The sequence below is a fragment of the Vombatus ursinus genome, unplaced genomic scaffold, assembly GCF_900497805.2.
Source record: "Vombatus ursinus unplaced genomic scaffold, bare-nosed wombat genome assembly UNPS02014832.1, whole genome shotgun sequence".
Taxonomy (NCBI): Eukaryota; Metazoa; Chordata; class Mammalia; order Diprotodontia; family Vombatidae; genus Vombatus; species Vombatus ursinus.
In genome coordinates, this window is record NW_020954610.1 from 76,834,426 (window position 1) to 76,850,000 (window position 15,575).

Here is a 15,575-nt window from a genome sequence, read left to right on the forward strand (position 1 = left end):
TACTGATCTTTGGAAGCTAGAATCACAAAATGTTAGAATTAGATGAGGCTGTAAAGATGACCTAGTCTTTTCATTTGAGGACGTCCTCATTTCAGCTTGAGGAGGTCCAGGGAGGGGGAAGATCATCCTCAAAGTTGCATATCTAGTTCCATGGCAGAGGAAGGATTTGAATCTAGATTTTCTGATTCTAAGTCCTATGTTCTTTTCCTACTTTTTCAGCTAATCTGACATGTTATAGGTATACCTCAAAATTATGGATGCCTTCCAGAAAAAAGAGCTATATGAAGCATATTTATGTAAACTTAAACCATGGTTCTACACTAGATCAACACCCTCCCCTCTTTTTAAGGCCATACTATTCATTTATAAGAAGTTTTTCCCATCTTTTTTGTCTATCATCTGACCACCAGCACGCTCATCTATTATTTTCTTTTTAAAAAACAGTTTCTTACTGATATCTTTTGTTTTTACATTGCTAAAATGACTCAGTATTCCCTTTCAGCTCCCCCCCCCAAATATCTATTGTGGGATGGCTTTTGATCTTATATATACAGGGTTTCCCAAAAGTCTTAGTGATGTTTTAAGCTATTAAAGTTTAAGGAAGAGGGCACAAAGCTATTAAAGATGAAAACTCCACTAAGACTTTTGGGATACCTGATACAGATATATCTATCTATCTACATGTATCTAAGTTGTCTATATATTTTGGATACCAAATCCTTATCTGAGAAATTTGACACAAAGATTTTTCCTCATTGGACCACTCTCCTTCTTAACTTAGACACATTAATTTTCTTTGTGTAAAACTTTTTCAATTTTATGTAATTAAAATCTCTATGTATAGTATCTTTTGTAATTATCTCTTATTTCTAATTATTTTTGAGAATACATCTGCCTACACCTGTGAAAGGTATATAATCTGTCTCTTCTAATTTTTTTTTTATAGTATGACCATAATATGATAATATTAAGGTTATTTATTCATTTTGAATTGTGGAATATGGTATAAGAGGCAGTCTAAGGCTAATTTCTGTCAGACTGCTTTCCAGTATTCCCCTAAGTTTTTATGAAATAGGGAATTCTTTCCTGGGTAATTTATATTTTGGGGTTTACTGAACACTGGGTTACTGAGTTCCACTATTTCAGCTTCTTCCTTGTCTAGTGTATTCCACTGATCTACCTCTCAATTTATGATCTCCCACCATTCCCAATGACTTTAGTTACTGACATTTAATCCTCCTCACTACCTTCTCCCCTACCATCATCCTAGCAGACTTCCAACATTCAATTCATGTAAGTCAACACTAATTATAATGATCGAGCTTGACTCCAAAGAATTAAGAAACTATACCTCCCTCCCTTCTTTGCAGAGGTGGGGTCAATGGATATGGAATATTGCATGTGTTGTCAGACAAGGTTATGTTGGTTGCTTTGGCTGAATTGATTTTTTAAAGTTTTTCTTGGGTGGAGCCAAGATGGCAGAGTAAAGGCAGCAAATTAGTCAAACTCTCCCATCATTCCTTCCAAACAACTTTAAAATAATGCCTCAAATCAAATTCTGGAGTGTTAGAGTCAATAAAGGTAAGAGTGAGACATTTTCCTAGCCTAACATAACTTAGGAGGTGGGAAGAGGTCTGTGTCACTGGGGTAGGAGCCAGCCCAGAGAGCAGGCCAGATGGCAGCACCAGCGGTGGGCCTTGAAAGAATTAGTGATAGCGGTTTCTAGAGCTCTCAGCCTAAAGTTGGTAAAGAAGTCAGACTGCTGGTCAGAAAGAGATTACAGGAGACTCTTTGCAGTTGGTATATTCAATTTTCTCTCCTGATCTGGTCTGTGTATTACTGGAAATTTAGGATTACACAAAACTGCATGACGAAATGACAACACAAGCAGGTAGAGAGGAACAACCCAATGAATTAGTTTGAGATTTGTGGTGAAATCATGTATTTGGGGCACTATTTACCTATATAACAATTTATTCTCACAACTGACCTGTATATCAATTTACTCTCCCTTATTTCCTAGTCAATAAGGGATTATTAAAAGCACAACTACTAAAGAAGTAAAAATGATACTCTTTAGCAAACAAATAAGGTATTAGTGCATTTTTCAAAGCAGACCTTTGCTCTAACAACTCCTATGAAGTATTTTCAATAATGTAGAGAAATTATACTAAATTTTTGGGTTTCCAAATATCAAGTCTTTCATGTTTAGCATATTGAAGAGAAGTGCTACTACACATCCCCCCAAAAGAAGAGGTTTACTAACTTTACAAATTGGGACATACTAATTTTTCACTTTGTTGACTAGGACTGGTACAGACTGGTGAAGGAAGTTAACATGAAGGAAAGAAAAGAGGTTTTACCTCAGCATACTGCTCCAAAACTAGGGCTGCATCACTGTGTTTCCTCTGCTCTGCTAGTTTTCCTGTAAGAAAAGGATGTTATTCATCAGTTGCTCATGGGGAGGCTGAGCTAATATAATAAAAATGACAATTCCACCTAAATTTATTTATTTATTCAGTGCCATATCAATCAAACTAGCAAAAAATTATTTTATAGAACTAGAAAAAATAATAACAAGATTCATCTGAAAGAAAAAAAGGTCCAGAATATCAAGGGATATGAAAAGAAAAGCTAGGGAAGGTGGCCTAGCTGCACCTGATCTTAAATTGTATTATAAAGCAGCAATCATCAAAACTACCTGGTACTGGCTAAGAAACAGAGTGGTGGATCAGTGGGATAGGTTAGGTATGCAAGACACAGTAGTCAATGACTATAGTAATCTACTATTTGATAAATCCAAAGACCTCAGCTTCTGTGATAAGAATTCACTATCTGACAAAAACTGCCGGGAAAACTGGAAATAGTACGGCAGAAACTAGGCATAGACCAAAATCTTATACCATATACCAACATAAAGTCAAAATGGGTACACGATAAAAAGGCTGATACTATAAGCAAACTGGGAGAGGAAGGAATAGTTTACCTGTCAGATTTATGGAGAACAGAAGAATTTATGACCAAACAAGAGACAGAGAACATTATGAAATGCAAAATGGATAATTTTGATTACATTAAATTGAAAAGTTTTTGCACAAACAAAGCCAATGCAACCAAGATTAGGAGGGAAACAGAAAATTGGGAAAGAATTTTTATAACCAGTGTCTCTGATAAGGGCCTCATTTCTAAAATATATAGAGAACTGAACCAAATTTATAAGAATACAAGTCATTCCCTAGTTGACAAATGGTCAAAGGATATGAATAGGCAGTTTTCAGATGAAGAAATTAAAGCTATCTATAGTCATATGGAAAAATTTCTAAATCCCTATTGATTAGAGAAATGCAAATCAAAACAAATCTGTGGTACCACATCACACCTATCAGATTGGCTAACATGGCAAAACAGGAAAATGATAAATGTTGGAGATGTGGGAAAATTAGAACATTAATGCATTGCTGGTGGAGTTGTGAACTGATCCAACCATTTTGGACAGCAATTTGGAACTATGCTCAAAGGGCTATAAAAATGTGCATACCCTTTGACCCAGTAATACCATTTCTAGGGCTGTATTCCAAAGAGATCATAAAAATGGGAAAAGTACCTACATGTTCAAAAATATTTATAGCAGCTCTTTCAGTGGTATGAAAGAATTGGAAATTGAGGGGATGCCCATCAATTGGGGAATGGCTGAACAAGTTATGATACATGAATGTATCATACTACTGTGCTATAAAAAATGATGAGCAGGTGGACTTCAGAAAAACCTAGAAAGAACTGTATGGACTGATGCTGAGTGAAGTGAGTAGAACCAGGAGAATGTTGTACACAAAAACAGCCACGTTGTGCGATGACTAACTTTGATAGACTTAGCTCTTCTCAGCAACGCAAGGATCCAAGTCTCCTGATGGAAAATGCTATCCACATCCAGAGAAAGAACTATGGAGTTTGAATGCAGATTGAAACATACTATTTGATCTTTTTTTTCCTTCTTCTGTTTTGTTTTGTTTCTTCTTTCTTGTGGTTCATCCTATTGGTTCTAATTCTTCTTTACAACATGACTAATGTGAAAATATGTTTAATAGGAATACATATATAGGGTCTATATGTTTTGAGGAGGGAAGCAGAGAGGGAGGGGGAAAATTTAAAACTCAAAAGCTTATGGAAGTGAATGTTGAAAACTAAAAATAAATTAATTTGAAAAAATTAAAAAAAGAAAAGGATGTTACTAATTGATGATTTGTCATGAAAAACCTTTTAGAAACCCCTCCAGTAAACTTTAATAGTATTTAGTTTATACCACTTTAATGTTGGAAAAAAGATATTTTAATCCCCAATCACCTGAAGTTAAGAGTTATCAGAGTGCACAGATAAATGCCTCTTTAGAATGGTATTTTATCAAGGTCCTATGAAACTAAGGACAATTTTCTGTATAGTATTAAAAAAAATAGCAAATCTGAAGAGAAATGAGAAAAACACAAATTTTAAAGCTAGCTAATTTGATTAAGGGCAACCTAATTTACTGACTCCTTAAACAGAGAGACACATTGAATCAACGGAACAAAAAGATAGAAGAAATTTTATATTTCAACAGATCAACATAACATTTTCTGAAGAAAAAAGTTTTTATATATTGTACCATGGATCAGAAAATGAGCTGCACTTAAAGTATTTATTATGCAAACATAAACACATTAGAGCTTTCCCCGCTTTGTAGCACAGTATTTATCTATTGTTTCAGCAGGAAAAGAGCTAAGTGGCAAAACAGAGAACCAAGTTAAATTTTGCAGTTTATCTGGATTGAGATATTAACCTGAAGCATGAGTTTAGATTAAGATTATTTCTATCTACCAACAATGGGAGAAAAAGCAAAGAAAGGAATATAAAAAACAATACTTGGATCAATTTCAGAGCCTAATTAAAAATACACAGAAGAGAAAATGAACAAAGGATAGAGAATCTGGACAAAAGAAATCCAACATTCATGAAGAATGAGAAAATGCTCAAAGTGTGGAGAACAAAGTCTGCAGGAAATACCTCTCAATCACTCAGCAGCGCAGACATGCAAAACATTTTTAGAAAACTTATGAAATATCTTCCTACCTATATCCCTACATGGCTAAAAATTCCATCTTCTTGCCGCATGTGAAAAAAAATTTCCCATACCTAGGAAAAAGCTAGCTGTGGCATATTGACTTCTGGTTACGTGGGGCTGTTTTAACCTAGCACACAGGTAAGATGGCCTTTATGGCTCTAGTTGAATAAAACAGAAGCAGAAAACTGGAGCAGAAGGAGTAGGGTGGGGAACCTGCGGCCTCAAAGCCAGATGTGGCCCTCTAGGTCCTCAAATGCAGCCCTTTGACTGAATCCAAACTTCATAAAACAAATCCCCTTAATAAAAGAATTTGTTTGTAAAACTTGAACTCAGTCAAAAGGCTGCACACCTAGAAGGCCACATGTGGCCACACAAGGCCGCAAGATCCCCACCCCTGGCGTAGGACCACTGGAAAAGAAGCGCCTTGGGAGCCCATGGAAGGATTTTCAGCAGGTGAGAGAAGAAAGACATATCACAATATTGTACACACTAAAGACACACAAGTCAGTGTCTTGAACTTCTTCTACAGAGAAGCCTTAGCACAACAAAGTCTCTGTCCCTTTGGGAAAAAAATTCTTGGCTACTACCAGAAACATTCAAGCTGCATCGTAACACTGTCTCCTCTTAGAGCTACATGCCTCCATGGTGCCTGCAAGTCATCTCTCTCCTACACATAGTCTAAGGAGAACTGATGCTTCCTCTAGACAAGACCAAGATGAGAAGAATAAGATGTGGCAAAAACTGAAGAACACTCCAAGCCATTTGGCCCTAGAACTCTACTTCTGTTGGCTTTTGTTTGGCTTGCAATTCTATACTGCCAAAAATTCTTTCATATTTTAGTTATATTCACAATGTGCATTTTAAAAAAAATTATCAATAGGGCTATGAGAGACGTTCATTTTTGTGGCCAGATGTATAATGATTTGTAGGTCAGGATGCTGGGTTATTGCATTTGGCAGGTGTTAAACTATCCACAAACCCAGTGAAATACACAAATAAACTCACATACACATACATACAGGTGAAAGGATACAAAAGCGATGAACGATGAAAAGTGGATGAGTGGATAGGCAGAAAGACTAAAGTAGGGCTGAATGGACAGAGATGAGGCTGAAAGACCGGAACGAATTTGGCAGCTAGGGAACTAGAGGATACAAGAGGAAAGCTATTTCTTCACCACTCAAGTATCTGTTTATGGTACTACTGTAACGGTGCTTCCCAACCAGAGCGCTGTGGACAAAACAGTCAGTTAAAAAGATCTCTCTGCTATGTTATAGTAAATCAGGTTTCTCTGAAGCTCTCTGGCTCCATTTATGTATTACTAACAGGCTGGTTCTTAACCTGTTTATTCTGAGTCTTTCATTTCCCCATTTACTCCATAATTCACAACCTTCTTACCTCCAAAATTATAAACTAGCTTTATCCTAAATCATGTCGGATTTAGGTATTCTACCATTCCCAATCTTAATTTACAGCTGTGCAAATCACCTTAAAGCGTGGCATACTAAATTAAGAATGTACAAATGGGTCAAAGAAGTAACAAAAAGAAAAGGATTGCGCAGAACTGGTGAAATAAGTATTGAGTCTTACCAGAGAGCGCTCTGCCCAGGCCAGCCAACTGGTCTTTGGTATAGTTCAGCTGAGCTGCCATACAGAAGGCTTGCTGCCAGCTGCCACTGCTCACAAAAGCATCCAGGGCTTTCCCACAGGCACCAGAGCGCGCAAATACCAGTCCTGCTTGTTCAAAAAGATTCTTTTGCTTCAGATGTTCCCCATATATGCTACTGATATCCTAAAGTGAATTTAAGGGCAAATAAAAGTACAAAAAATATAGCATCAATAAAATAAACCTAACAGAGGCTGCTTTGGTCATACAATTTTTTTTTTTTTTACCAATCACTTATTTAGGATGATAATATGTCTACATTTCTTGAAGATAAACCTCAAAGTCAAGAATAGTGTTGCTGGGCATAATACTAGTCCAAATAATGCTACTGTAAACTCAACAAAGCCTTGGGATAACAAATCACATACCTTGTATTGCTGAGAATTTGATGGGTACAATTTCAGAGCTTCATTATATAAGTTTTTGTCCTTTATCAAGTTTAAACATTCTGGAAAATACTCAGGTCCTATGGAAACAGAATTAATTAACATACAGAACTTACAGTTAGAAGGGACCTAAGAAATCATCTAGTTCAATTGCCCAATTAGTGAATAATCCCATTCAGAATAACCCTGGGAGATAAATGGATCTTTGTCATCTGTTTATAAACCTCACTACCTTCGAGGACAGCCTGTTGAAAAGCTACTTACTAGGTCATTCTTCCTTCTGTAGAATTGAAATGTGCCACTTTGTAACTTACTCATTTTACGGGAGTAAAACAGTTTACTTCATAAATAGCTCACCTCCCATGAGATTTCAAGATAGCGTGCTCAATGTAGATTCAATTTCACATATATGTGTATGTGAATAACACAAACTTCAATTATCATGTACTTATATATTACATATCACATGTACACGTATTTGTACGAGGTGTCCTAAAAGTCTTAGTGCAGCTAAGCTATTAAAACTTGTACTTTAGTAAGTGCTCATTAATCATACCTGTGATTAATGTTTGCTGAATGAATTAATAAAAAACAAAATTGGCTTTTTCATGAACTGGGCTCAAATTAGGTATCATTTTAAATGAAATTCAGTCTCTTTAAGAATAAATAAATTTGAAGTTCGTAATCACATATATTTCATGAAGTCATTCATAATCAAGTTGAAGAGAATGATGCAGTGTCCTGTGTTAAGAAAATCTGATTTATTGAGCAGCTAGGTGGCGCAGTGGATAGAGCACTGGGCCTGGAGTCGGGAGGACCCGAGTTCAAATCCAGCCTCAGATACATAATACTTACTAGCTGTCTGACCCTGGGCAAGTCACTTAACCCCAATTGCCTTGCCAAAAAAAAAAAATTATGATCATAGCTGAGGTTTTTACTTTTATATGTTTAATAGGAATGTATATGTAGAGCCTGTATCAGATTGCACGCCATCTTGGGGAGGGAGGCAGAGAGTGAGGGGGAGAAAAATTTAAAATTCAAAAGCATATGGAAATGATTGTTGAAAACTAAAAATAAATTAATAAAAAAAAAGAAAATCTGATTTAAAGAATCTGAACTTTAGTTAAAATAACTCTTTAAGACTGATAATAAATTGTCAATGGAGTCAAAGGACATGAATGGACAATTTATGAAGGAGGAAATACAGATCCATTAATAACTATGGGAAACAAAGCTCAAGTTTCCTAATAATCAGATAAATGCAAATCAAAACACTAGAAGAAAAAAAAGAAAAATTATTAAAACTCATACAAATATTTTAAAAAGCAACCTGGCAAAATACAAGAATCTTAATCTATCTTTTGACCCTTTAATTTCTGTACTAGGACCTTCTAAAAATGTCATAAAATTCACCTCTCTGTTAAAAAAAAAGTATTTATCACTGTACAAAAATATTCATTAGCTACATCATTTATAATAATGAAAAAACTGGAAACAGTTTAATATGTATAACAATTAGAAAATGGCTGAATCAATTCGGGTTCATATCATGAATGTTGTTTAAAAAAAAAGGGGGAGGGAGAGAGGGAATATGAACACAAACCAGAAAGACCCATATAAAAGATTGCAAAGCAAACTGAGTGGAACTAGAAGTGAATATACACTGATTACATACGTGCACATATATATAATGTGTGTGTGTATATATATATATATGTTTGTACACACAAGTAGGCATACATACACACACAGATACAAACATATACAAAGGAAGAAAGCCAAAGATAGTAAAACCTTAGACAGGATTGGATGGAACAGAGAATGAACACATCTTCCTTGTTTTCTGTTACCTTGTTTGCTTCTGTACTGCTAATTAAATGTTTTTAATGCCTTGCATTGTATGTGTATTTGATAGTTTGTTTATGGTTATTAAATTCATATAAAAATTAATTTTTAATGAAAATCCAATACATTGCTAAGTCCTATTGATTCTACCTTTACAACATTTCCCTGGACACTGACACCATTCTTTTAGTAACCAGAGCTTAGCTATAAACTGATAACATTTTTTGATGTCAAACGGCAATTATATTTTTAAAGGACAATAGAGCTACAGTGTTTAAGAAAGATTAGGAAGAACACTGAAAATACATTTAATTTTTGTTTATTGTCTTTTGTTAATCTGTCAAATTATTTAAAAGAATGTACAGTATAATAAGCTTGGTAGTTTTTGTGTATGACTTTATTTCTTACTTTGTATGTTTATTTCATTATTTGTATTAATGATAAGTTTATAGTAAAAAAAATTTAAGTATCCAATGTCCCTTAATTAATTTTAAATGATTCCACTTTTAAAAATCTGAATTACATGCAACATTTTAGTAATATATTTAGCTGATTAAAGTAAGATGTGCAGTTACAGTAAACAATATAGGTTTTAGATAGGAGAAATTATGATCTGCATTGCATGACTTTCTTATCAATGTTATCCTTTTAAAAACTAAATAGTAAAGAAACATAACAAATATTGTCATAGACTTACCACATTTGCTGAGGTGACCAATGGCTTTTTCATACCGTTTCAAGTGCTTATCTATTGTGTACCGTTGATAATTGGTTTCCATCTTTCTAAGTGTATTTAGAAATGGAAGATATTCTTTGGGATCCTAAAGAACCAAACAACAATGCTACATTCATTTCTCTTGAATATCAAATAACATAAGTCAATTTAGGCTAAATTTTTAAAAAATCTAAAATATTTTTACTTTTCAAGCAGAATACATTTTGATATTTAACTAAAATTTCACCTCATCTACCTCATTCTCATGCTTCATTTTATAAGCTAATAATGTCAAAGTTCCTACCTAAAAGATTATTGCAATAGACTTCTCTTACTACATTCCTTTGTTTTCAAATGTTATGTATGAAATAAACTGAATGTATAGCAACGTGCACATTAAACAAGTCTTAGGACTTATTACTCAAGTATTTACTGAATGCCAGTCTCTAAAACCACAGGGAGTCGTGGAAGATTTACACAAAACAAAAGACAAAGGGAATCAGCATGGTTTAGTAGAAAGAGCACTGATTTTAGAGCATAATAAAATAAAATAGCTAACATTAATAGAGCCCTTAAAGATTTGTAAAGTGCCTTATGTATATTCTTAGGTCTCTCTAACGCCAAGTCCAACACCTTTTCCAATATATCATTTAGGATCTGGGCTAAAATTTTGGCTCTGGTTCTTATTATTTGTATGATCTTACCTAAATTAATTAAATCTTATCCCCAGTTCCCTCACATGAAAAATGAGGGGGCTGGACTAAATAACTTCTAAAGTCTCTGTTTTAGCTCTAAATCTGATGAGCCTCTATGGTCCCTCTCCTCAGGGTAATCTCACTTGTTGGATGACAAGATCCAAAGAGGTGTTACTAATGGGTCACTGACAACCTGGAGAGAGGTGACTAGTGGAATGCCCAAAGAACTTATGCTCGGTCCAATCCTGTCCAACATTTTTATTCATGATTTAAATGGAGACACAGATGGAATACCTGTCAAATTTTAAAAAGACATGAAGCTTGGAAAGATAGCTAATTAGATGACAAAAACTGGACCCAAAAAAAGTCTACATGATAGAATAAAGAGTTGCAGTGAGTAAGAAGAAATTCAACTTGGAAAGATTTAAAATTCTATATTTGGGTTGAAAACTTTCTGCTTCACAAAAGCAGTATGGGGACAGAGGTGAAGCTAAACAACAGTTTGTATGAAAAACATGAGGTAACAGTGTGACATAGTAGTTAATAATGATGATAATGATTAATGGTAAATATTTATGTGGTACTTTAAGGTTTTCAAAGCATTTTACATATATTAACTCATTTTAATCCTCACAATGACCCTGTGAGGTAGGTGCTATTATTACCCCCATTTTATAGATGAGGAAACTGAGGCCGAAAGAGGTTAAGTAACTTGCCTAGGTTCACGCAGTGAACAAGTATCTGGGGCAGGATCTGAACTCAGATCTTACTGACTCCAAGTCCTGAGCTCTATCTACTTTGCTGCTTAGCTAAAAAAGTTATTGCTATCCTAGGCTGCATTAAAAGAAGCAATGTCCAGTATGAGGTGGGTTATGAATAATTCCACTTTATACTATTTTAATCAAGCCACACATGTTTAGTTCTGGGCAATGCGTTTTAGGAAAGACACAGAAAAGGCAGAGCACGTCCAGAAGAGGGCAACCAGGATGTTGAGAGAACTGGAGACTATTCCATATGAAGACTGCTTGAAGGAGCAGAGGACAATTAGCCCGGAGAAAAGAAGACAGAGATGATATGACAGATGTTTTCAAATATTTAAAGACTGTGATACAGAGGAGGGGTCAGCCCTGCTCAGCAGAATGTAAACTAGGGGAGGGCAGGAACAATTCCTTTTCATCTCTGTATCCACAGGGCACACAGCAGTTACTTAACTCTTGCTGTGCCGGCCACAATGACTACGTGTTGCAGAGAGGAAGATTTAAGCTTTAGCCACGGCCTAGCAGAGTCATCCAATGGGCTGCCTGCCACAGGGTGGGCTGGGGAATGGGGAGAAGGGGGCATCCCTCGTTGGAAGCCTTTAATCAGTTGTTGGAAGTCACGGGTTCAAAGTGATGATCCCTGAAGCCTCCCTTCCAACTCTTAGGTTCTGTGATGCCACTATACCATGCAGAGCTATTGTGCAATTCATTTAGGTCCTCTCTGGCAGAGCAGACTCACTTAACATAATTGGGCCATTCGTACCTGACTTGGGAAAAAGGAGAAAATATCTATTATGTGCTTTGAAGAAGTTAGAAAGACATGGGTAAATTTTACTCTTTAGGGTCTTAGACTCATATACAAAAGCAAAAGAAAAAGAAAACCCTCAGGATTGACTTTACAAGAAACCATAATTTAATCCAAGTAAATTTTGGCAACAATAAGAAGTAGTCCTTTCCATTTTTCCAGAATGGCACACGGCATGCATGTGCTTACTTAGCATTAGCGATATTTTACCTACTATTTTGAAAAAGTTCTTAAATTTTGTCATTTCTATCAGTTTTTTGGAATAAAACTTCAACTGCCACTATCAAGGTAACAGGGATAAAAAGACATAAAAACAAAAAATTATTGATATTATTCAAACCTTCTGTGACTTCTCAGCTACCATGAGCACCAAGTCAAAGTCATATGTCCCTAAAGAATGGTCATACAATTCATTGACATCCACCAAAAGCAGTAAGTATTTTAAGGCTTCCTCCGCACTCACAGCATCAGGAAAAGATGAAGTATTTCCTATAATTATTTAAAAATACACACATCAACACAGCAAAAGACAACAATAACTATGTTGGGTCTACTATTAAGTTTTATGCTAATATGCTATTACACTAACCACTGTCGTAAAAGGAAATCTCACTAAAGAAAAAAATGTATACAAGTACACCCAGAAAAGCAACAAAAATATCAATCACACCAGGATTCTATACAAGGTAGATTTGTAGAAAAGCGTAGCCTGTATTTTGAGCAGTAAAGTAGTATAATATTTTGACAGAGTTGACATATCTGAACATAAATTTTTCTGAAGTTTTACATACAACATGCAACACTATCTCTGCCCTCCCCCTTTCCTACCTAATTCCTTCTCATATGCATGCATTACACTATGATGCTTTACTCTGTTATTTAAAAAATAATTTTAGTTTTTTCTTGTGCAAATAGCATAGCTCCACAGAAAAATTTATAGCAAATTAAGAAAATTAAAATGATGACATTTGATGGGGTGCTTGGGTGCCTGTGCTTGGCCAATTTCTTGCCAGCCTCAGAAACACTATCCCTGGCAGTTTTCCCCAAGCCCAAGGACACTGTGCCTAGCAATTACTCATGAGTGGGCCCCAGCAAGACACTTATCTCTCCCTGATGCAGTTATATAAAGCTGGGTGAGGGAGTGCTGGGCTGCTCCCAGCCTAAAACCACATCTCTGGAAGCCTCCCAATTCCTTAGTAAGTTCCTGTCTTATGAGAAAACTTTCCCTTGTTGCAAAGCATTCTCTAATCAGGACAGAGAGAGAGGTGCCTGGCCCAAGGATTTCTGTCCCTGGTTGGACCAGGGTCTCTTCCTCCCACCAGATTCCCAAGATCCTTTGACATGTCCCTCCCTGTCTGGCATACTCCCTACACTTTCCCATTCATAGGACCTTTAGATTACCTAATTAGTATCCCTGGCATTCCTTTCCCATGCCCTTTTCCATATAAACCCCTAGCTCCATCCTCAGTCTCTCACAGGTTCCTTAAGAATCCTTGCCTGCTACATAGTGTAATAATAAATCTTTGCCAACTTGACTCAAAGAATGCTTGAGTCTGTGAATTCATTCCAGATGACCCCATCCTGTACTCTGCTCTTTGAGGGGTCTCAACCTCTCAGACTGCAACAATATTAACACATTGTTATTGTACCTTGAAGCTCATGGACCTTCTGCAGGACAATTTCTAGTTCTGGTTTAGTCTTTTTTATGTGAGAAGTCAGTATACATAGGCAGTACCTAAGATGAAAAGGAGGAAAAAAATAATGAAAAACATTTCCTTATGCTGTTAACTAGCATTACTAGAGACTTCATTTGACTTTTTACTCAGAAAGATTATACTTGTGCTCCTCCTTTTTTTAGGTATGAAATGCAATACTAGTATTAAAAGTTTGCCTGTGGTAAAATAATGTTTATCTATAATAGATATTGATTGCAGGGGTGGGGAACCTGCAGCCTTGAGGCCACATGTAGCCTTCTAGGTCCTCGGATGTGGCCTTTTGTGAGTCCAAAGATTAGGGTGTCTTAGATACATCCTGTAAAGCTTAACTTATTATTCAATTGAGTAACGAGGGTCTTTTAATTAACTGAAATTTATATGTCATATACAAGATCACTAATTTTCAAAGAACTAGACTATACCAAAATATGATTGACACTAAAACCATAAAAACAATTTAATTTTTTTTTTGATGATTCAGAAACAACTTCAGAATCTTTCAGTGAGTCAGTTATCATTATAAACTTCAAATAACATTGTCTAACACTGTCAAATTTTAAAAACAATAGAATGGAGTGGCTCTGGGTATGTACTTCATTACATACTCTGGAAGTTGTTTTTAGAAATAAATGCCTGATATTACTTTTTTTTTTTACTCTGATTAGAAAGAAACAACAAATAGAATGCTGTAAAAAGTTTCATATTACTCTAACAACATAATTCTTCCTGCCTCCATGCTGTTTGTCCTTTAGTTCATCTTGAACAATTATCACCATAATGAACACCCTGAAACACTATTTTGTGTAAGCCTCTCACCTGTTTAAATACTTTCTACTTTGCCGCACCACTACAGGATGAAGTCCAAATTCCCTAACCAGGTAGTCTTCCTTAAACTCGCCTCAGCCTACCTATCTGGCCTATGCTCCACCATTTTCCTATATCCCTTGTGTACTTCTGCTGGTTTATTCAAGAAGTCTAGTACTTTTCTGACTATCCATCCCTTTGCTCATACTTCCCCTCTTCAAAAATGTCTTACTGTTTTCTCTTCTTTTATCCGTGTCCTTTATCTCTTTCGAGGCCCAGGTCAAGTTCTATCCCTCTTGTGAAACCTTTCTGGGTCACTTAATTACACAGTGATCTTAGAGGATTTACAATCTATGCCACTCATTTGGCAATTAATCATATGCTGCCTGGTAATGTGTCTTGTACCATTGCCTTGTATCATCATTCAACTGTTCTTATGTATATATCTTGCCTCACAATTAGATTTGCAAATATCTTTTTTTTTGTTTTGTTTTGTTTTTTGTTTTTAGTGAGGCAATCAGGGTTAAGTGACTTGCCCAAGGTCACACAGCTAGTACGTGTCAAGTGTTTGGTCTGAGGGCAGATTTGAACTCAGGTCCTCCTGACTTCAGGGCCGGTGCTCTATCCACTGCGCCACCTAGCTATCCCTGATTTGCAAATATCTTGAAGGCAGGGATGATGATTTATACTTTGCTGTATTTTCATGAAACGTAACATGCAAGAATTGTTCAATAAGCATTTGCTAATTGTAAAGGATTTGTTCAGATCAAAAAATTCTCCCCTCTAAAAATAAATGATCTTGTTTTACTGTCTTTATTTTGAGAATTCAAGAGCAAAATCTGAAGTTGATAAATATGCCAATATCCCATTACTTAAATTTATATTTTGAGTTCACTATCTTGTCTTTAAGACAAAGTCATAACAATATTCCCCATGGTGGAATAAAAACATCTCATACTGATACAAAGTTTACAAAAGCAATGCAACAATTTTTTTGAGATAGGTAGTGTAAGTACTATTCTCCCCATTCTCCAAATTAGAATACTCAGGTCCTGAAAGGTTGAGTTAGTGTTAGATATTAAGAACTTAAA

The 15,575-nt window shown here is 35.7% G+C and overlaps 1 protein-coding gene across 1 annotated transcript in view; it reads right to left on the minus strand.

The window, feature by feature from the left end:
* Positions 1-15,575, minus strand: part of LOC114025756 (elongator complex protein 1-like) — a 67,870-nt gene that overhangs the window by 9,909 nt on the left and 42,386 nt on the right. Inside the window, exons 24-29 of the mRNA XM_027839247.1 lie at positions 13,615-13,700; positions 12,306-12,454; positions 9,690-9,813; positions 7,130-7,227; positions 6,686-6,887; positions 2,364-2,425 (exon numbers count right to left, since the gene is read on the minus strand). Of these exons, the coding sequence (XP_027695048.1) occupies positions 2,364-2,425; positions 6,686-6,887; positions 7,130-7,227; positions 9,690-9,813; positions 12,306-12,454; positions 13,615-13,700 (721 nt within the window). The remainder of the gene's footprint in view (positions 1-2,363; positions 2,426-6,685; positions 6,888-7,129; positions 7,228-9,689; positions 9,814-12,305; positions 12,455-13,614; positions 13,701-15,575) is intronic.